At 41.7% G+C, this 24,445-nt stretch overlaps 1 protein-coding gene across 1 annotated transcript in view; it reads right to left on the bottom strand.

Annotated features, from left to right (window-relative positions):
* Window positions 1-1,636: 1,636 nt before the first annotated feature.
* Window positions 1,637-24,445, bottom strand: part of LOC143286364 (E3 ubiquitin-protein ligase TRIM33-like) — a 30,045-nt gene continuing 7,236 nt past the window's right edge. Inside the window, exons 3-13 of the mRNA XM_076593905.1 lie at window positions 23,826-23,958; window positions 22,731-22,857; window positions 20,311-20,583; window positions 18,952-19,579; window positions 15,721-15,919; window positions 13,964-14,081; window positions 11,324-11,665; window positions 9,836-10,017; window positions 8,107-8,341; window positions 5,735-5,887; window positions 1,637-4,537 (exon numbers count right to left, since the gene is read on the bottom strand). Coding sequence (XP_076450020.1) covers window positions 4,331-4,537; window positions 5,735-5,887; window positions 8,107-8,341; window positions 9,836-10,017; window positions 11,324-11,665; window positions 13,964-14,081; window positions 15,721-15,919; window positions 18,952-19,579; window positions 20,311-20,583; window positions 22,731-22,857; window positions 23,826-23,958 — 2,597 coding nt within the window. The 3' untranslated portion in view covers window positions 1,637-4,330. The remainder of the gene's footprint in view (window positions 4,538-5,734; window positions 5,888-8,106; window positions 8,342-9,835; window positions 10,018-11,323; window positions 11,666-13,963; window positions 14,082-15,720; window positions 15,920-18,951; window positions 19,580-20,310; window positions 20,584-22,730; window positions 22,858-23,825; window positions 23,959-24,445) is intronic.

Genomic DNA, 24,445 nt, shown 5'->3' with positions numbered 1-24,445 from the left:
ACTATGTCTAGCCACTCAGGCAGTGATTTCATATCCACTATGTCTAGCCACTAAGGCAGTGATTTCATATCCACTGTGTCTAGCCACTCAGGCAGTGATTTCATATCCAGTGTCTAGCCACTCAGGCAGTGATTTCATATCCACTGTGTCTAGCCACTAAGGCAGTGATTTCATATCCACTATGTCTAGCCACTAAGGCAGTGATTTCATATCCACTGTGTCTAGCCACTCAGGCAGTGATTTCATATCCACTGTGTCTAGCCACTAAGGCTGTGATTTCATATCCACTGTGTCTAGCCACTGAGGCAGTGATTTCATATCCACTATGTCTAGCCACTAAGGCAGTGATTTCATATCCACTGTGTCTAGCCACTGAGGCAGTGATTTCATATCCACTGTATCTAGCCACTGAGGCAGTGATTTCATATCCACTGTGTCTAGCCACTAAGGCAGTGATTTCATATCCACTATGTCTAGCCACTAAGGCAGTGATTTCATATCCACTATGTCTAGCCACTAAGGCAGTGATTTCATATCCACTGTGTCTAGGGCTGGGCACAGAATGATGCCTCACCCCAACTGGTCAGATACTCGTTCACACCCGAGTAAGTGTGGAGCGAGAATAATCAGAGCAAAGTGACTTTCCTAAGGACACATCCCCATTAAAAAAACATCAGGGCCTTGAACCTTGGATCACTGCTGACCATGGGATCAGGAGTCAACAATTACCCCATTCTGCCAAGGCACCAACATGTATATTGAACAGAATAGTATAAAGAGATGAAAAAAAAAACCCCAAACAAACAAAGAGAAAAAACCCAGGACAAACACACACAACTGCGTCAATCCAGAATACAACAACAATAACGTATGCTTGACAATGCATCACCGACTCTTTCCCCTCAACCACAGGATTCTCAGAAAAGCCGAGTTCTTGACAAGCAGGAATGTGTCTTGCACAACTGGACAGTGCAGCAACCTGGTTCCAAACCTACCTTCTCTGCCTTTCGCTCTTCACGTAAAATCTCATCTTTTCCCAAAGCCCATCTTATAGCACTCTTGGTTTCTCACTTCAACACCACCACCCCATGGCTCACAACTCATTCCGTGTGCATGAGGTATTGACTGATTTGACTGATATGGATACTTATATAGCGTCTATCCTCGGTTGGAGACCAAGCTGAAAGCTCTTTACAATCACAGGGTCATTTGCACAACAGGCTGCCTACCTGGGTAGAACTGACTGACGGCTGCCATTGGGTGTTCATCATTCGTTTCCCGTGTCATTCAATCAGATTTCAGGCATGCACACATGGGTGGGTATGGGTGGGGAAGAAGGGGAGGGTGGGGGGATGTATCGTTGCCAAGAATGAGGCCTGGTGTCACTGTCCATCAGTGATGATGAACAGGACTGCCATGGTGCCTGCCCTTCTGTTCCAGTATTGTCAAGGAATGTGTGTATATAATCAGGAAAGACACAATCAGCATGATATTAACACATGCCATACTTTAAAATGTTTGTGTGGGTGTGGAGGGGGCGGGGGGCGGGTGCACGCACGTGTGAGTGTCTGTGTGAGATAATGCGTGTGAGAGAGAGAATGAGTGTGTGTGTGTATGTGTGTGTGTGTATGTGTGTGTGTGTGTGTCAGAGAGAGTACATGCGTGTGTGTGCATGCAGGAATAGGAGGGGGTGGGGATCCACAAACACATACTTCAAAACAAAAGGCAGCATGCTTTACACACTGAATCATCTGTCGAACAGGTTCTCTGTGGAGTATCTCAAGAATCTGCACAACAAACAGCCAACGCTGCTTTCTGCACTGGATAATTTGACAAGATGCAGAACAGTCCAGTTCCACTCCAATGCGACCACATCATAGTGTGCTGCTGAATACAGGACTGTCAGTTATATTATGGTACACACAAAACACAACTTGACCAGAATTTTAGGCTGGGTTACTTTACCCAAAGTCAAACAATTTTGTCTTTTGCACACACACACACAGAATAATTAATCCAAGCACTCAACCTTCGTTTTCCATAAAAGGTTTGGATATAAAACTTATAGACCCAGTTTGCATCAGTTTGACATGGTACAGTATATGACATCAAAATATATATTTATACATATACACTAGCAAAGAGAATGAGAGAGAGAGAGAGAGTGTTCTTTAGATACCTAACAAAGTTCAGTTACTTAAGGAGTCACAGCATTCAGACAGATCTATAAACGCTAAGCTAAGCAGATGCCTGACCAGCAGCATAACCCAATGTGCTTAGTCAGGCCTTGAGGAAAAAAAGAAAAGAAAAAAATCTAATCGTTAAAATGTGTTCTGTATTTGTGTTCAAGCTTTGGGTTAAAAACAAAATTTTAAAAAAGAAGAAAAAAGAAAGAAAAAAAAGTCCTGAAGGCAGATTCGAACCCCGCGTGTTCGGGTGAGAAGAAACTGTCTTACCTAATACACTATCGTGGCTCCTTAACTGACGTTAAAAAATTGAACACTTAAAGATGCTTTCTAAGTTTCTTAAGGGCAATAAATCAATTGCAGTATTCGCAGTGAGAACGCTGATATGAAAATTGAGTATTTTGTTAAACTAATAACATGTAGAGCCAAGTACAAGTACTTCTAAACGTCATATGAAGTGAAAAGGACTTCATTTTGAAAAAAGTCAAGACTGGAAATTTTTACGTTTCATCAAGGGTATTAACTCTCATGGGTTATTATTTTTAACTGTGAATTCCAACTGATTTTGTGATATTTTTATGGCAGTTTTGGGCATAATCCAGTATGTGATGAGGCGTTCACAAATTTTTCTTTGAATAAATATTTAATGGTCTCCTTCTCCAACTTTCCATCACATTTTATCTTGTATTGTCGATTGAATATAGGACTGAACGGGCAGGTCAACAACTTGAAACAAAATGGCGTCCTTCGTGTTCGCGAGGAATATGAGCATGTGCTTTGAATATGCATAAATATGTGTATGCAACTGATTTTTGCCCATGACCTTCAGGGCTCAGCTAATAGATCTATAAAGTCCACTCGTAGTATTGATTTTAGTATTTTCCAAAAAAGACCACTTGGGCGAATGAACATAGTGAAAGCCCCGTACACTGAGAGTAAAACACACAAGCTTTTTATGTATTGAGTATAATTTCAAAATGTAATGTTTAAGATGAGAAAGATCAGTTTAAAGCAAATTAAACCCCTAGCATTAATTACAGATTGATTTCCCTTTTTTACTATCTGCACCAAAGACATGCACCAGAAAAATAACTTCCATGCTTAGTAAAAGAAGTTCCTGTTTGAACAAAAAATGATAAAAATGACTGCTCTTGGTGCTGTGTCAGAATATCAGATCAAAGTGCCAAGTTTAGAGAAAAAAAATATATATATAACAGTAAATTCAGTTTGCATATAATTTGGCTTCGTTTTTTATTTTTTGGTGCCCATCCCAGAGAAGCAATATTGTTTTAAACAAGATGACTGGAAAGAACTGAATTTTTCCTATTTTTATGCCAAATTTAGTGTCAAATGACAAAGTATTTGCAGAGAAAATGGCAATGTTTATGTTTACCACGGACACACACACAGACAACCGAACACCGGGTTAAAACATGGACTCACTTTGTTTACACAAGTGAGTCAAAAAACGAACAAAGTTTTAAAATAACTGAATCCAAGACGTACTACACTATTATCAATTGTGTCCAATCATACTTGTAGTAACAGCCTTACAAAAGGAAAAGTACATTTCAGTGCGCAAAATAAAACCATTCTCTGGTACCAGCCAAAACAAAGGGAGATAAATATACGACTTTTATTTTAATTGAGTGACACAGATCATGATTCCTGTGATGATTCTCTCCCAGATCCTCACCTCCTCTCTCTCTTCACATTACTCAATCTTTATCTCACACTTCACTTTTACAAGTCTATCTTTATCTCACTCTTCACTTTTACAAGTCTACTATCTTTATCTCACACTTCACATTTACAAGTCTACTCCAACTATACGTTTCACAATTTCCTTTTTTTTTTTCAATGTCCCGAAACTTCTTTCTTAACTTTTCTATCTTTACCCATCTCTGTCCAAAGATTAATTTTCACACTGTTTTTTTTTCCAAGATGAGAGAGAGAATTGGCTGCCCAGTCAACAGAAGTGTCCCCTAAGTCGAAGACTACTGGGTAGAAGTTCCATTTTCTGGATTCAGAACTGTGCATGCTTCAAAGCAGCCATCCTGTGAATTGTTGAAAAAAGACACGGATCTTTGGTGAGCAGGTTACAACACGTACGCCCTCTTCTTCAGCGGTACGCCCGTGCAATCTCACTTTCCTCTGCTGTGAGAATGAAGATGATGGTGGTGATGATGAGAAGAGGATGAGGCCACTTTGCGTTTCTTGCGCTCCGATTCCAAGCCTTCGGTTGGTTCAGCTTGACTTACATAGCTGCTGAGCTCTGGCATGTGTTTGGTGACTAGGCGCTGGAAGAACTCTCTCACCTGTCTTCCAGCTTTTCCCACTTCCGACGCCTCCTGTAAGCAGAGAACACGGATTTAAAGACCAGATGTTAAGAAAAATAATATAAATAATGCAAATAAGCTGTGTGTTTGAGATGCTAACAGACACAATGAGCACAATGTGTTTGGTGAATAGTCATTCTAAGAAATAAAATTATGAGTGATTAAATAAAGAAAAGAACATTCTTTCTCTCTTTTATTAAATTTCCCAGCTTTAAACAGCACCAACCCTACCCCAGTTTTTAATAAATCAGAAAAAAAAGACTTTGGCTTCATGTTCTTTTTAGGAATAAAAACTTATTTCTACAATCATCAATACTGTATCCATCAGTACCGTTCTGTTGAAACTACTAAAACTCAGAAGAAGCCAGCCAGATCACCGACGAAAGCTATGCAAGTGAGTAGCCTTCTCTGACTGAGAGATTGGTTTAACTTGGTAGTCATTACAATCATCAAATTTTGGACATTCCATAGCATTTCTCCTGGAATGTTTTGATGCCTGCCAAGTCCAACAAGTAATTTATGATTAATGAACTGAAATAAAGATCTGAAATCATTATACATCTTGCAGATGAAAATATATTTTGCTTGAAAAAAAAAGTTTTGAAATTCTTATAAAATGAACATTCACTTTTGTGATTGCACATATATATTATCTTGCAATTCTTGTCCTGACCAATTGGCACAACCCTTTCTTTTTATCTACAACAACTGCTTTTTCCAGACAAACTGCTTGGAATGCTTTTCATTCAGTTAAACAATAGTGACATAAAAATACCTGCACACACCTGTTCACACACATACACTTTCGTGCCCTCTCTAAAGCACTCAATTTCAGATTCAAGGCGTTGAAACATTCAGATCAATACACATAACCTACAAGACAAAAACTGCAAAAACAACAACAAAAAACAAACAAAATGAAATAAAATAAATAATAAAACAAAATAAAACAAATGAGCAGATGTCTGACCTACTAATAAACCCAACTTGCTAGTCAGGCTTTGAGGGTCTGCCTTAGAAAGGTTATTATTTTCAAGGAATTATCAGAGTGCACAAATACATATAGGCTAAAAATTAGCTTCGTTAAAAAAAGAAAAGAAAAAAGAAACAATATATATATATAAAAAGAAAAAAGAAATAGGACAGGGTACCACACAAACACTTAACATCCCTCACAAAAAACCTGAAAGAGAAAGACAGATCCCTCACAGCATTGTAGACGGCACAGTTGCGGAAGACCAGTTTGCAGTCATCCAGAAAGGACTCCACTGTGGCGTAGTGGTTGAAGTGACTGCGGGTCAGCTTACACTTGATGTTGGTGAAGTCCATGGGCGTGGTGATGATCTTGTAGTAGTTGGGAACCTGCAACATCACGACAGCATCGTCAGATGAAAGGCGCAATATTAGTCAAAATGGTTTAAGCACTGGACTTTCAATCAGATGGTCCTAGGCTCCCAGCTATGTCTGGTGGGTTAATGGTGGAGATTTTTCCCCATCTCCTAGGTCAATGTACATGTGCAGAGCTTAGAAAAGAGGAAATGACGGAACAACAATCAGAAACATGCAAACATTCAAAGACAACAGAACAGAAGACAAAAAGGATCAGGACACAACAAAAGTCAATCATAAAATGCAAACGAAACAAACCAACAGCCTTTTTTCTTTGAAAAAGTAATTTCAAGAAAACGATGAAGAATAACTTTCATACAGCAAATAATCTTCCGTAATGGAACTCAATGCACTGTAAACACTTCACTCATGTAACAGGTTATGAGGTAAAAGCTGCCATGGCCTTTTATGACCATCAGGTCAGTGAATACACATCCACTGTGTCAAGGGCTCCGCATCACAAGAAGGGGGCCTAAACCTCTCCTTCCAACAATTTCACCTTCCCCAACAGTCGTAGTCAGGTACCCTATTCACACATGGGTGGTGTGAGGAAAATGAGTACAGGCATTCAAAACCAAGTGCTTGAGGAGACTACTACACATCATCTACAAGGAGCACAAGACCAATGACTATGTGCAGAACCTGGTCAGCAACCTTGTTGGGCCCCAAGAACCACTGCTGGCGACTGTCAAACGACAGAAGATGGCACGGTTTGGTCACGTCATATGACATAACACCCTCTCCAAAACCATCCTGCAAGGGACTGTAGAGGGAGGGTGCAGACGGGGGCGGCAGAGGAAGAGCTGGTCCGACAATGTCAAGGAATGGACCAAAATGACGATGCCAGATCTCCTCACGACAGCCGCCAACAGAACGGCGTGGCGAGCTATGACATCTTCCTCATGTCCCCCCAACGACCCCAGCGGTCGAGGGAATGAGTGAGTGAGTGAGTGAGTGAGATTTTCCACAGAGTCAGTTTCAGTTTCAGTAGCTCAAGGAGGCGTCACTGCATTCGGACAAATCCATACACGCTACACCACATCTGCCAAGCAGATGTCTGACCAGCAGTGTAACCCAACGTGCTTAGTCAGGCCTTGAGAAAAAAATAATAATGAAAAAAAAAGGAAAAAAAAGAAGAATTAAAAAAATAAAAATAAATAAAAATAATAAAAAATAAAATGAAAAGAAATAAGTAAATAAATAAATAACAGATAAATAAATTAAAAAAAACACGAACTACTACTACCAATAATAATATTTATATGGCGCAAAAACTTGATGAAGTCAACTATAAGCGTATAAAAAAATAAATAAATAAATAAATAAAATAAAATAAAATAAAACAAAATAAATGTGGGTGGAAAGCGAGGAAATCGCAGTGCACTGGTTCAAATCCCACTCTCACTAGTATTTTCTCCCTCTCCACTACTGGACCTTGGGCCGTGATCAGGATGCCAGTCATTCAGATAAGATGATAAACCGAGGTCCCATGCACAGCACGCACCTAGCGCATGCAGAAGAACCCATGGCAACAAAAGGGTTGTCCCTCCCAGGCTAAATTCTGTTGAAAAATCCCGTTTGATAGGAAAGCAAACACTTTTGCAGGTATAGAAAAAAACAGAAAAAAAACAACAACAAAAAAACCTGCAGGTTAAAAAAAAGAAGGGGTGTGTGTGGGTTTCCACACTGGCGACACTCTATCCCAGGGGTGGGGAGACAACCTGAATCTCACACACAGAAATCTGTCCTGACAAACAGCAACAACACAATACGCTCCACTCAACTTGCAAAACAATAATAATACAAAAATTAACAAATGAAATAAAAACATACAATAATACAAAAATAACAGACAAAATATGCACTAACAATACAGTAAAAAAAAACAATAATCACAAATAATAATACAAAAATAACAAAAAAACACACACAAATAATAATACATAAACAACAAATAAAATAAAAACAATAGTGATACAATAGTGAAAATAGAAATAAATAATAATACAAAAATAACAAAAAAAGAATAAAAACCACAAATAACAATTAAAAAAAAACCCACAAATACAATAAAAACAACAAATGGAATAGAAAAAAAACAAACAAATAACGATACAAAAATAACAAATAAAATAAATAAAACTTTTCTCTTCATGTTACAAATGTTACAAGCCACAAACAGCATCACTGACCGCGCGGTTGACGGGCTCGTGGAAGGGGATGCTGGACGGGTGGCAGAACAGCTCCAGAAGGATCCGCTCACACAGCTTGAGGTCCCTGTCAGTCAGCCCTGTCGGCGCCTTCCGCTTCACGCCCACCCCCACCTCCGCTCGCCCCCCCGCCTCTGCTGCTGCTGCCACTGCCGCCGCCGCTGCCCCTTCCGCTGCCGCCTCCGGCTCCTCACACAGCGTGCAGACGAACGCCCCGCTGAATGAACAGAGGCGACTAGAAAAAAAACCTGGACTAGAGTGGGGCCATCTAGAAAGAAAAGTTTGTTTGTTTTTGTTTTTTTTAAACCTGGACTGGAACAGGACCCTCTAGAATGATTTTTTTTTTTTTTTAACAGACAAGAGCAGGAACATCTAGAAAGATATTTGTTAACCTGGACTGGAACAGCACTCTCTAGAACAATTTCTTTTAAACTGGGATAGAATGGGACGTTCTAGAAAGATTTTTCCCTTCCAGTACCACTGGAACTTGAACTAGAATGGGGGGACCTTCTACTGGCACTTGAAAGCCTGGACTGGAATGGGATCCACAATCATAACCTTTCATCAGTGTGTTACAAAACTTGCTGTTAAAAGTGTCTGCAGCCATCTTCAAACAGTTTCTGAACATTTCTAACAATGAAAATTATAATGATAGCGATAATAACAAAAGTTCCTTATTATGTGTAACTGTTGAACCCTAGCACAACCATGTCCATTTTCAGATCATAGTTCTCAATTTGCTTTTCATAAAAACTGATATGAGGTGGGATTCTCTTGTATGCATTGATACCACCACCGACCCCCACCCCCAGCTCACCTAAAAAAAACAACAAAAAACCGGAGTATTTTACCTGAATATTCATTATCTAGGTGAAGGTAATACATTTGTTCAAAATCATACCACACTATATATTAGATTGAAACAGAGGCTGAATATAGACTAACTTCTCCATATCCACATAAACTCACAATGACACATACACAAGACACTCCACAATACCTTTCATACACGAGTGTAAAATACAAAAATCACGCACACTAGATACCACTCCCTATCACACACAAACTCACTAAACACCAGTCTCACGCACATACATACATACACACACACATACACATACACAAACACTCGCACACATACACCAAACCACTCCCTAACACACACATACACAAACCTTCTCTGCACTAGTCCCAAGTTACACACACACACACACACGCACACACACACACACACATACACACTCCACACCACTCTAAACACACATCCCACCCCCTCAACACCCCTGATCCTTCTCCACCTCACCCCACCCCATTCACAACACACAGCACACACACACACACAGAGAAACACACTCCACACCACTCTAAACACACATCCCAACCCCTCAACACCCCTGATCCTTCTCCACCTCACCCCACCCCATTCACAACACACAGCACACACACACACACACACAGAGAAACACACTCCACACCACTCTAAACACACATCCCAACCCCTCAACACCCCTGATCCTTCTCCACCTCACCCCACCCCATTCACAACACACAGCACACACACATACACACACACACAGAGAAACACACTCCACACCACTCTAAACACACATCCCACCCCCCACCCCCCAAACACCCCAGAACCTCCTCCACCTCACCCCACCCCATTCACAGCACACACAGTCCATCACTCCACACCCATGTCCTCCCTCACCTGGGCACGGTGGAAAGCACGGGCACGTGGCACTGCAGGTGGAAGACCCGCGGGCACCTGTCACAGCACAGCACGTCGCCGCCCTGGTGGCAGGCCGCGCAGTAGTCGTCGTTGGGGTCGATGGCGCCCCCTGACCCCAGGGCAAAGCCCGGCATGCTGTTGCCTGTGGCGTAGCCCCCAACCTGCAAAACACACAGACAGTGACTCTGACAGCAGACAACGTCTAATATCACTCACAGTGACAAGACCCCAAATTGAAGAAAGAACTGACAATAGGTTGGTTTACCTGTGCATTGTGTGTGTGTGTGTGTGTGTGGAGGGGGGCCGGGGGGGGGGGGAATCAGGGGATGACAGGTTAGAAGGGAGTGGGCGGTGTATGTGTATATGTGTGTGAGAGTGCATATTTGTGGGTGGGTGTGCGGCAGGGAAAGGGGATGTGTGTGGAAGGAGGCCAGGGAAAGTGTGGTGTGTGTGTGTGTGTGTGTGTGTGTGTGAGTGTGAGTGTGTGAGTGTGAGTGTGTCTGTGTGTATGTGTGTGTGTTCTGTTTTCTTTGCACCATACCCTGACATGCAACACACATAGTGACACTGATAGTAGGGTGTGTATGTTCTGTGTGTAGTGAAATTATGGAGTGTGTGTGTGTGTGTGTGTGTGTGTGTGTGTGTACATTCTTTAACAACTTTTCACTTTGAAAGGTATTAGACATGTGTCTGTGTGTGTGTGTGTGTGTGTGTGTGTGTGCACATGCATGTCTGTGTGCTGTTGTCTTTGGAACACACCCCTTGACATGCAACACACACAGTGACACTGACAGCAGTGTGTGTATGTTCTGTGTGTTGTGAGACTGTGGGTGGTGTGTGCGTGTATGTGTCTCTGTGTGTGTGCACGTGTCTGTGTGCTGTTGCCTTTGGAGCACACCTCCTGACATGCAACACACACAGTGACACTGACAGTAGTGTGTGTACGTTCTGTGTGTTGTGAGACTGTGGAGGGGTGATTAGGGGAGGGGGAAGAAGGTGCTGGTGTAGAGTGTGTGTGTGAGTGCACATGCTGGTGTGTATGTTTGTGTGCTTGTGTGGCAAGAAAAGTGTGCACTTGTGTGTGTGTGCGTGTGCGTGTGTGTGTGTGTGTGTTGCGGTGGTTTCGGGAAAAAAAAAAGTGTGTGTGTGTGTGCTGTTGCCTGTGGAATACCTGCAACACAGCCAGTGATGGAGGTGTGCTTGCATACACTGGTAAAATCCGCTCTAACAACAGCAGATAATTCTCCCTGGGAAAAATAAAAAATATCAGGGAGAAATAAAAAATATCTATTTCTTTTTTAAATGAAACAAAACAAAACAAAATAGCTATTTCTTTTTCAAACGAAAAAAAAAAATTTCCCTGTTCTATGAAGAACATCACAAAAACCATCACCCACACTTAAAAACAACAACCAACAACAAAAAATTCATTCAACGCTAAACTCACCTGATGCATATCATCGTCACCACCATCACCACCAGCATCCTGAACGCTTTTGCTGCCAGATCCACGCCTCTCTCGCTCCCTCCTCTCTCTCCGCTCTTCTCAGACTCCACACACACAGAAGACCCCTCCTCCTCCTCCTTGTTCTCACGGCTGGACGCTGCAGTTGTGACAGAGGCCGCTGAATCGACGGAAGAGGTGGACACGACGGATGAAGTTGGTACAGCGGTCGTCAATGCTGTCGTTGTGATGGCGGACTTGCCGTTGCTGCCCTGCTCAGAGTCGCAGCCTCTGATTGGCTCCAGGTTGTCGGTGAGGTCCAATGGGACGCTGCGAAGCACGTCATCCAGATTCTTCTGCATCTCCTGCACACACATCAGGGCAAGGAAACTGAAAGATGATAACGATGATGACGACGATGAATGACGATGGGTCCCTTGTTATGGTTTTGTTAAATGGAAATGGATTTGTAGGTATTTCATCCACTTATCTTCATGATGATTCCATTGTATTGGTTTTGTTAAATGGAAACGGGTTTGTAGGTATTTCATCCACTTATCTTGATGATGAGTCTATTGTGTTGGTTTTGTTAAATGGAAACGGGTTTGTAGGTATTTCATCCACTTATCTTGATGATGAGTCTATTGTGTTGGTTTTGTTAAATGGAAACGGGTTTGTAGGTATTTCATCCACTTATCTTGATGATGAGTCTATTGTGTTGGTTTTGTTAAATGGAAACGGGTTTGTAGGTATTTCATCCACTTATCTTGATGATGAGTCTATTGTGTTGGTTTTGTTAAATGGAAACGGGTTTGTAGGTATTTCATCCACTTATCTTGATGATGATTCCATTGCATTGGTTTTGTTAACCATAAAGTGTAGCGTATATGGTTTTGTCCGAACGCAGTGACGCCTCCTTGAGCTACTGATACTGATACTGTTAAATGGAAAACAGGTTTGTTGACATTTCACCCACTCATCTCAGTCTTTTTGATGTTTTTTTTTCTGTCCAGTTTGATAATCCGTTCTCAAGTTTTTACTGTCTGGTTATATGTCTATGCCAATATATGAATAAAGTGAATAAATAAATGCACAAAGTCTCAACAACAAAAAAAGAAAGAAAAAAAAAAAGAATGATGATGATTATGTTAGGGTTCACGTAGATGTGACCAAACAAACTCCCATACTTTTTCCAGACCAAACTGGAAATTTTCCAGACAAAGTCAAACTGTATCAAAATGTTTGTTAGTGTTACACTGCTGATGAATGGGACTGGCAGTCTTCCATGTATCTATTTGCATTTTTCATCACTTTTTGTCGGTCGGTCTGCTTTTCAAATACATGTTTTAAGCTCTTTACTGAATAGCAATAGTCAATGGTTTGGATGAAAATTCATTCAAAGACTTCTCCAGGCACTGAAGATAAAGTGTATTTTTCCAGGACTTTCCAAGCCCTGGAAATGGTTCTCTCAATTCTCAAAGACTTTTCCATGCTTCCATGATTCTGTACGAACACTGTGATAATGACGTTTAACCCTAAATCCTGGAAAATAACACTTTTATTAAAATCAACAATCTTTTTACATCTCAACAAAAATTGATACTTTGAAAATCACCTCTGATTGAGGTTCCCATTGGCAAGGATACCAATACTCTGGCAAACAACGATAACACCTTTGATCACTGAGGAAATTCCTTTGCTCAATCTGAATTTCTCTTTCCTGTCATATAAGTAAATATATACAGTTTGAGTGTGTTCTCATACACATACACAAACACCCAGTACATGCACATTTTTCCCCCTTCCCACCTACCATCTACAATCACTTTAGAATAGATGTGAAACTAATGACCTTCCAAAGAAAAAAGGATGCGTGCAACAGTTATGTCCCTTTAGCTACCAAAGCAATACTGAACTGCAGTTGCAGGGAGGACTGGGGGCTGGGAGGTAGTGGAGGGACAAGATACCCCCTTCCCTTCAATCCCCCCAAAACCCCTACCTAACAACAACAAAATAAAAAACACACAAAAAAAACAACAACAAAAAACAAAAAAAACCCTAACACTATTGGAGCAAAGCTTTCATCTTGATCTGTTGTTCAGCAGCAGCAGCTAATGTATAAACTTGATGCTTAGCAGAAAAGGGATAAAAAAAAAATTAATAATAATAAAAATAAAAATAAATCACAAAGACATATATTTTTTAACTTGCACTTTTGCAGTAATGAATTTGATCAAAGCCATGTGAACACACAAGCACCGGACACACACAGAGAGATGCAAAAAAACAACAAAAAAACTTTCAGCAATTCATTGCAAAAACAAGCACTGTACACACACACACACTTACACACAGAAGGTTGGTTGGGGAAGGCGGTGGATGTTCATACACACATAACCAGATACACACACAGAGTAGGGTTTGGATGGGGGTGGATTTTTTGTCTAAAATCACATTTGTGGACAGATGTTAAATAAAAGAATGAATACACACACAATAACACAGACAAAAAAAAAAAAAAAACCACTTGCAGTGATCCATTGCACACACAAGCTTGGTACACACACACACACACACACACACACACACACACACACACACACACACACACACACACACACACACAGAGAAAACAATCCACTCTCTGATTCTCAGAGACCCACCCCCAGTGTGGCAGTAACCATGGGCACTGATGATTTCTTTCCTTTCAACTTGGCCGAGGTGATGATGCAGTCATCACCATTCTGCTGCTCAGTCTTCACTCGGCTGCTTGAAGCCGCCCTGAAAACACTGCTTTTGGTTCAATTCCATTCATTTCTCTTTATAGTTACAATGAAAGGGAAATGATCACAACAACATATGATTGCGTGCATGCGTGCGTGCATGCGTGCGTGTGTGTAGTCATATTTTGGTGTGTGTATGTAACATAGATGTAATGTTTTATGTTAACAAAGCGTTTTTGTAAAGCACCTAGAGCAGATTTCTGGATAGTGTGCTATATAAGTATCCATTATTATTATTATTATGATTCATATTTGTCAGAACGTAAATGTAAACATGAACTAAAAGTTTGATGAGAAAAAAAAGGACATTCTTTATCAAAGCTGTTTTTTTTAAATAAATCATATCACATTCTTGACTGCATGACACTGTACATCAAAGCTGTTGTTTTTTTAAATAAATTATATCACATTCTTGACTGCATGACACTGTACATCAAAGCTGTTGTTTTTATATATATATAAATTATAAACATTCTTGCATTGCATTCCCACAACCTTTTCTATAAATATCTTTGGAGATGACTTAGCAAACTGTGAACCTCTGGATGCTGTGTGCTGGTACAAAATGACCTCAGCAGCCTTAGAACAACAAAACCCTGGCCAGTGGGTTTTTTTCCACTGCACACGGCTGGTATTTACTGTGTCAGAAAAGTACTTGTCAGGAGAATGGGAGGCTTTATTGTCTTTCTCAGTCAAAGCACTTTCAATGGTAACTCAAAAGTTATTCATAAACAGGTAGTTGAAGGTTTTGCTCTTTCAATTAATATCAAATACAATTCTTTTTGCTAATGGCAAGGTACCATTAAAAGTGACAAAAAGTGGCAAAAAATGTGTGCCACATACACCGCCCACATCTGGATAGCATTAACAAAGGGAGGAAAGTCTGTCAAAGTACCTACTGACATGAGTGTGTGTGCTCAAAGAGATTCGCAACAATGAACAAAGCTGTTTCAAAACCTTTCAGTTCTTATTTTGTTTGTCCTCTTGTAAAATATCCAGTTTTATTTCGTTTACATATAGTCAAAATTTAATTTCTAGATTAACTCAACATCAACTGCTTTGTTTTTCACATCACCTTCTTATACTTGATCATTACTTAGTCCGGAGTAATGAGAAAACTGGACAATATAGCCACCATCACCTTCCTTCTTCAAATACAGGGATTTACAATCATTATTATTTCTACTGATTTTAGGATAATTCTATAGCATTATAACTACAGAACGCTATGTGCTTAACAACAACACCAAGATTAAAAGACGCATGCATAAAAACCAACATAAAAACCAAACATTACTCAAGGTCCAAGATTAAAAGACGCATGCATAAAAACCAACATAAAAACCAAACATTACTCAATGTACCTAAAAGTATAACACAAGGGCATGCACACTCACACAATGCCATCTATAAAGAAAAGAAAAACTCAGGTATACACATGTAGAAACAAACTGAGTCAGAAATCATGCACATCTGCACACACACACACACACACACACACACACACACACACACAAACTCACACACACACACACACACACACACACAAACTCACATGCACACACACACACACACACACACACACACACACACACACACAAACTCACACACACTCCACAACACCCTCTCCAACTCACCCATCTGAAGACAACGGCTGATCTGGGGTCGTGCCACCCCCAGACGCAGGTCGTGCAGGGTCAGGCATGGGGTCAAGGCCAATGCCGGCAATGCGAGTGCCAGACAACAGGGACAGGGCCAGTTGGCTGCCACTGCCCACACTGCTGCCATCCTGGGGGTCGGGGTAAGGGGGTGGACCTCTGGACGAGTGGGAGGGGGCTGCACGATGTCCAAAAGGCACACTACAAATCCAGTCCAGCGAGTCCACTAGACAACGCTTCCGCACCAAAAACTTTTAGAAAAAAACCAACAACATTGTGTTTGTTTTTGTTCTGAACTGCAACTGACAAGTAAGAACATTTCATGACAGAACGCACCCATTTGAAGTGCATAATGGTGATCAAGTTCTAAAAAAATAATTCTGCTTCACTCGACAGGCGATTCTAGATTTGTGAGATTCAGTGAAAAAGTTAACTTCAAACATGTGCAGAACAGATGAGGTGGTGCCCTCCCTGTATAACCAGTGCTGCTGGCATTATGGTATTTTGTCATGGCTTTTTTCAGAACATTTTAGGAACTTGCAAAGTATTTTGTCAACCAAGTGCATGCCGCACAATCACAAGAATCAGTAACGCCCTTCTGACCCAACTAAACCAGTGGATCTTCAGGCCAATACAGCATCAGGCCAAACAAACCAAGTGCATACTTCACAGTTCACTCCATACAACAGTAGACAAATGTCCACATGCACACACGAATATTTACTGAGGAAAACTTTTTTTTTTTAAAATAAGGACGAAGGCCTTGCCAAGAACTATTTATGAGGAGTCCAGTTTGATAAAAAATCAAAATGTTAAATAATGTTACTGTGTCAGACACACAAGCGCCCATAAAACTGGATGGCAGTGTATGCACAAGCATCTATCTAGTACCTAGATGCACATTTTATTTTATTTTATTTTTATATATCTATTATTATTATTATTATTATCATCATCATCATCTTTATTATTATTATCACCTTTTCTTCTTTTTTTAAATATTCATTTATATATATATATTTTTTAAATTATCTTTATTTTTCTACATTCATTTATTTTCTTCTCAAGGCCTAACTAAGCGCGTTGGGTTACACTGCTGGTCAGGCATCTGCTTGGCAGATAAGGTGTAGGATATATGGATTTGTCCAAACGCAGTGACGCCCCCTTGAGCTACTGATGTACTGATACACATACTGCATTCACCCACTGATCAGTCCGGCTCAGTTATTTCCAATGTAGTTCACACACTGCAGCAAAATCTGTTCACAGTGTACTGTCAGACCATCTGTACTGACACTATTGGAGGAGTCAGTGGAAACAGAAGCATGACAGGAAATTACCATCTGTACTGATACTAGAGGAGGAATCAGTGGAAACAACGAGGATGACAGAAAATTACCATCTGTACTGATACTAGAGGAGGAATCAGTGGAAACAGAAGCATGACAGGAAATTACCATCTGTACTGATACTAGAGGAGGAATCAGTGGAAACAGAAGCATGACAGGAAATTACCATCTGTACTGATACTAGAGGAGGAATCAGTGGAAACAGAAGCATGACAGGAAATTACCATCTGTACTGACACTATTGGAGGAGTCAGTGGAAACAGAAGCATGACAGGAAATTACCATCTGTACTGATACTAGAGGAGGAATCAGTGGAAACAGAAGCATGACAGGAAATTACCATCTGTACTGACACTATTGGAGGAATCAGTGGAAACAGAAGCATGACAGGAAATTACCATCTGTACTGATACTAGAGGAGGAATCAGTGGAAACAGAAGCATGACAGGAAATTACCATCTGTACTGATACTAGAGGAGGAATCAGTGGAAACAGAACCATGACAGGAAATTACCATCTGTACTGATACTAGAGGAGGAATCAGTGGAAACAGAACCATGACAGGAAATTACCATCTGTACTGATACTAGAGGAGGAATCAGTGGAAACAGAAGCATGACAAGAAATTACCATCTGTACTGATACTAGAGGAGGAATCAGTGGAAACAGAAGCATGACAGGAAATTACCATCTGTACTGACACTATTGGAGGAATCAGTGGAAACAGAAGCATGACAGGAAATTACCATCTGTACTGATACTAGAGGAGGAATCAGTGGAAACAGAAGCATGACAGAAAATTACCATCTGTACTGATACTAGCGGAGGAATCAGTGGAAACAGAAGCATGACAGGAAATTACCTTCTGTACTGATACTAGAGGAGGAATCAGTGGAAACAGAAGCATGACAGGAAATTACCATCTGTACTGATACTAGAGGAGGAGTCAGTGGAAACAGAAGCATGACAGGAAATTACCATCTGTACTGATACTAGAGGAGGAATCAGTGGAAACAGAAGCATGACAGGAAATTACCATCTGTACTGATACTAGAGGAGGAATCAGTGGAAACAGAAGCATGACAGGAAATTGCTGGAACAAATGGCTAACAGTCAGCTCTGCTGGAAACTACTGTCAATTCCTTTCACCATGCCCCCTGAGTGTGTGTGTGTGTGTGTGTGTGTGTGTGTGTGTGTGTGTGCTTGTATGTGTGTTTGTGTGTCTCTGTGTGTAGTCCATTGGAAAGACAAGCGCCGATACACATGGTTCCAATGTGTAGTGTGTGTGTGTGTGTGTATGCACGCGCGTGCGCACTTGTATGTGTGTTTGTGTGTCTCTGTGTATAGTGTGTGTGTCATTGTGTGTGTGTGTGTGTGTGTGTGTGTGTGTGTGTGTGTGTAGTGTGTGCATGCGAGCAAGTGAGTTGGATGAGTGGAGTCATGCTGTCTCTTTGTAGTGAGTATGTAAACTCATTAATAATTTCATCTGTTATCATTAAAACGTTTCATACCTGATAGCACTATTTCACAAAAGACCACTGAATAAGTGTTCATTAGTAGCAGTAGCAGCACTAGTAGTAGTACTAGTAGTAGTAACCACCACACACACCACAATAGTGAGTCACCAACCCTAACTTTTTGTTCTTTTTTATGTAAACACCTGGGACTTCTTTTCAAGATTAGGCGTTAATGCTCTTAACAATAATAATAATAAAGTAAATGCTCATAATAATAATAACAATGATAATAATAAAAAGTAAATGCTCATAATAATAACAACAATGATGATATAATAAAAAGTAAATGCTCATAATAATAACAACAATGATAATAATAAAAACTAACAGAAGCATGCACTGACCAGGCAAGATGGGCCTCAGACGAGCGGTGTGATCCGACGTGAACACTTTCTGCTGACCACCACCACCTGCAGCAGGCCCGGCCGACATCAGCACCCCAGCCACTGACCCCGGCTGCTGTTGGTGCTGTTGAAGCTTCATGGCCATCACGGGGAACGGAGCCACCCCGCCACCCACCCTCTGCTGAGAACCCATGCTGCCCGGCACCATCACCCCCATCATCCGGCTGCTCGGGCTCACCGCCAGACCCGCGGGCCAGCCCCCAGTCACCAGCCCCCGGTGTGAGTTGGAGGACGAGGGGACGATCAGACCCAGCGAGGGGACCACCCCAGCCTGTCCCTGGGCACTCATCGCCACCTTCATCATGCGATCCTTGGATGGCAACGCCTGGCGAGGGAAGGCAGCGGTGCCCGCCATCATCCCGCTTCCGCTGTAGCCGGTGTTGTTCTGGGCGCTGCCGGTGGTGGGAGGAGCGGATGACTGCTGGGGTTTCTCCGGTGGGTACTTGGTGCCATTGATGTAGATGGCGCCGAAGTTTGGCAGGAAGCGCAACATGACGGGAACGTCGTGGCGGTACTGCAGCTTGAGCTGGCCCTTGAGGGACTGGGGCTCCATCTGGGTGTGGTACACCTGCCAACACCACCGTCACTATGTCACAACACCACTGTCACTATGTCACAACACCACCGTCACTGTGTCACAACACCACCGTCACTATGTCACAACACCACCGTCACTATGTCACAACACCACCATCACTATGTCACAACACCACCACCACCGTCACTATGTCACAACACCACCGTCACTATGTCACTATGTCACAACACCACCGTCACTAGGTCACTCACACTGCTGATACTTACTGCAGCATTCAAAAACTATAAAGATATCATCATTGCAGCTTCAATATCACCACAGTCCCTCACCTTCCTACACTTTCCGAACCAAAAATCAACTATTCCAAAAACCAATAATCCCTACCCTTTCTGCTCTTTCCTACCAAAAATCAACAATTCCAATAACAAATAATCCCTAACCTTTCTGGTCTTTCCTACCAAAAATCAACAATTCCAAAAACCAATAACCCCTACCCTTTCTGAAATTTCCAAACCAAAAATCAACGATTCCCAATGTCAACAATCCCTTAACTTTCTGCACCTTCCTAACCAAAAATCAACAATTCCTAAAATCAGTAATCCCTATTCTTTCTCCACTTTTGAAACCAAAAAACAATTCCAAAAACCAATAATCCTTCACCTCTCTGCTCTCTCCTATCCAAAAACAACCATTCCAAAAAAAAAAACAGCAATCCCTCCCCTCTCTGCACCAATCCTAACCAAAAATCCCCAACCTCTCACCTTCCTGCACTTCCCCTCCACGAAGGACTTGGAGTGCAGCAGCGAGGTCCCCACCCCATCGTCCAGAATGGCCTCCATGAACTGGATGCAGTGGTCGAACTTGCCCACCAGGTCGCCGACATCCCCGATCTCCCGCGACAGCCGCTTGGAGGCCGCGTCCGTGAAGGAGTGCAGCGAGTTGAGCACCGCCCACACGCTGGTGCGCACCGCCTTCACCACGATGTCCGCCTGGTGCAGGATCTCCTGCTGAAGACTGGCCTTGTCCTTCGTCACCTGGACATGCGATACAATGCAGTGTAATGCAGTGCAATCACGATGTGATACAGTGTAATACAAGTGGAGTGTTGGCCTGGAGGTAAGCTTCCGCCTAGAAAGCGAGAGAATCTTAGCGCACCCTTTCGAATTCCATAGTCACCAGCATTTTCTCCCCCTCTACTAGACCTTGAGTGGTGGTCTGGACGCTAGTCATTCAGATGAGATGATGAATCGATGTCCCGAGTGCAGTATGCACTTAGTCAAGTTAGTGCACCTAAAAGAACCCATGGCAACAAAAGGGATGTTCCTGGCAAAATTCTATAGAAAAAACCCACTTACATAGGAAAACAAATAAAATTGCAGGCAGAAAAAAAAAAAAATTGAAGAAAAAATGGGAGGTGCTCTCAGTTCAGCGATGTGCTCTCCCTGGGGAGAGCAGCCTAAATTTCACACACAGAAATCTGTTGTGACAAAAAGAGTAATACAATAATACAAATCAGTGCAACACAATACAATGCAGTGCAATACAATGCAATGTAATGCAATGCTATACAATGTACTACAGTGCAATGCAATGCTATACAATGTACTGCAGTGCAATGCAATGCTATACAATGTACTACAGTGCAATGCAATATGATACAATGTACTGCAGTGCAATGTAATGCAATGCTATACAATGTACTACAGTGCAATGCTATACAATGTACTGCAGTGCAATGCGATACAATGCAATGCTATACAATGTACTACAATGCAATGCTATACAATGTACTACAGTGCAATGCAATGCAGTGCAACATAACCCAATACAATACAATGCAAAACAAAATAATGCAATACAGTAAAATACAACAGAATGCAACGCAGGACAATACAATGCAATGCAATCCATCGGTTTAGTTTTGTTTTGCTTTTCATTCTGGCAGGCCAGAGGTTTGGGGTTGAGTGCCCCATGACTTTATTTTCTATCATCATCATGATAATGAATGATGGGGAAGGGGGTGGGGAGGAGGGAGGCAGGGAGGGAGGGAGGGAGATGACAATGCTGCTACGGGGTTCTGTTTGAAGTTTGGGGCTACTTTACAAGGCTGTACTCTCATCACATATATCCAGGCATCAACCAGGCCGAGTGATGCTGGCACCTGCAGTACTGGTCACAAGTCTGAGCAACCCTCCCCAAAGACACATCAGTGAGGTGGGTGACCCTCCACAGTGTGATCCCAGTGTTCCCCTCTGAGCCCACAGCACACTCAATTCTGGGTAGGAGCCAGACATGGGACTGAAAAAAACACACCTCTGGTCGGGATTGAACCCGAGTCCACCCCGGTCATCAGTCCGCAATGCTAACCACTTCACCAAGGCAGCAGACAACACATCTTTGTTTGTCTGAATGGAAATTATGTGTGCATCCAAAGGCTCGTCACTCATCCAACACAGTCTCACAATGTCCACATTGTCACTCACTTGACCCAGTCTCATCATCTACACATACAAAGGCTTGTCACTATGTTCTGATTTACCACTTACATAACGAAAAAATTAACTCCCAAGACAAAAACCATACCCCAAATTAATCAACAGAAATTGTTCAAGTTACACCATGACCATGTTTGTCAACATAAATTGTTAGAATTACACCATGACCATGTACATCGACATAAATTGTTAGAATTACATGGACCTCCATGACCATGTAAGTCAACAGAAATCATTAGATTTATTAATACCATGGCCATGTAAGTTAACACAAATTGTTAGAATTACACCATAACCATTTCAATTTCAGTTTCAGTTGCTCAAGGAAGCGTCACTGCGTTTGGACAAATCCATATATGCTACACCACATCTGCCAAGCAGATGCCTGACCAGCAGTGTAACCCAACGCGCTTAGTCAGGCCTTGAGAAAAAAATAAATAAATAAATAAATAAAATAAAAAATAAAAAATAAAAATAATAGATAAATACATAAAAAAAAGAACTACTACTACTAATAATAATATGTATAATGCGCAAAAACTTGACGAAGTCAACTATAAGCGTACAACAAAAAAAAAGATTAAAAGAAAGAAAAAATAAAATACATAAATAACTAAATAACTAAATAACCATGTACCCCAAGTTTGCTACCCCAGGCAGATGGCTCAACAACAAAAATGATTCACCTTGTCCAGACGCTCCTCGATCTCCTTCAGACACTTGTGCAGGGTGTTGCGACGGTCCTTCATCAGCGACACACTGCCCTTCAGCTTCATCTTGTACGTGTCTGCCGCGTCCTGCAGAAAGTGGTACCTGCACCGCACAGCACAGCACTGTCTTCTTCTTCTTCTTCTGCGTTCACTCATATGCACACGAGTGGGCTTTTACGTGTATGACCGTTTTTACCCCGCCATGTAGGCAGCCATACTCCGTTTTCGGGGGTGTGCATGCTGGGTATGTTCTTGTTTCCATAACCCACCGAACACTGACATGGATTACAGGATCTTACACACAAAGGGGGTTCAGGCACTAGCAGGTCTGCACATATGTTGACCTGGGAGATCGTAAAAATCTCCACCCTTTACCCACCAGGCGCCGTCACCGTGATTCGAACCCGGGACCCTCAGACTGACAGTCCAACATTTTAACCACTGAGCTATTGCGCCCATCAGCACAGCACTGTCATTCTGAGGAGGAAGGTTGCAGAATGGTTAAGACACTCAGCTGCCAATACAGAAAGTCCATGAGGGTGTGGGTTTGAATCCCTGCTCTCGCCCTTTCTCCCAAGTTTGACTGGGAAATCAAACTGAGCGTCTAGTCATTTGGATGGGATGATGTGCAGCACACACTTGGTGCACTGAAAAAGAACCCATGGCAACGAGAGTGTTATCCTTTGAAAAAATTCTGCAGAAGAAATCCGCTGTGACTGGACATAAATGTATGTAAGGATGCACTGAAGGCCTGACTAAGTGCATCACAAATCACTGTACAAAATGATGCAAGCCGTCACAAATTACTGTAAAAAAAAATTACCACAGCCATCACAAAATACTGTACATAATGAACTACAGCTGTCACAAACAACTACACAAAATAACCTCAGTCACAACAAAATATGGTACAAATGACCAATCATCATAAAACATTGTACAAAATGACCACAGCCATCACAAAGAACTGTACCAAACTGACCAAGGAGTACACCTCTTTGTTCAACCCCCACCACTACTGTACCAAACTGACCAAGGAGTACACCTCTTTGTTCAACCCCCATCACTAACTTGTGCTCCTGATGCTGCAAGAGCTGGCAGTCCCGGCAGGTGAGCACCTCACACTTTTCACAGAACAGTGACAGCTTTTCCTTGGGGTGATCCTTACACATCACGTTCACTTCCCCCGAGGACCCTCCGTCTCCTGAAATTGAAAGAATGCATTCACTTTATTTCTTCATTTTATTTCTAAATTCAAGCCAAGCAAAATAAAGCACTTACATGATGATGATGATGAGGATGATGATGATGAAGTTTGTTTAATGTCCAGTCACACATCCTAGTGATTGTAAACATTTTGTACTGACTTTTACATTTAAAAAAATTTTTTTTAGTGTTGCTGCTTAGGAGCTCAAGGAGGGGGAGGCAGAAGAATGGTGAGTTGGAGAAAACCGACAGATGAAGGGTGGAATTTGAAATGAATATGTATACGTACAATTACAGAAAATTACTTAATCAAGTTAATGGACTTAGTAAAAGAGAAGTCGCTTTGCTATCTGGCAGCAAGGTTTTCTGGCTGACCAGACGTGCCTAGCCAAAAAGTTTACCTTCAGGAACAGAGGACATATAAAACAAAAACCTAGAACAAACTGAAAATAAGTTTTCTGGAACGCACCAATATCTTTGTTTTT

Source organism: Babylonia areolata, chromosome 10, assembly GCF_041734735.1.
Source record: "Babylonia areolata isolate BAREFJ2019XMU chromosome 10, ASM4173473v1, whole genome shotgun sequence".
Lineage (NCBI taxonomy): Eukaryota > Metazoa > Mollusca > Gastropoda > Neogastropoda > Buccinidae > Babylonia > Babylonia areolata.
Note: the sequence above shows the minus strand (reverse complement) of the source record. Positions and strands in the feature narration are given on the sequence as shown.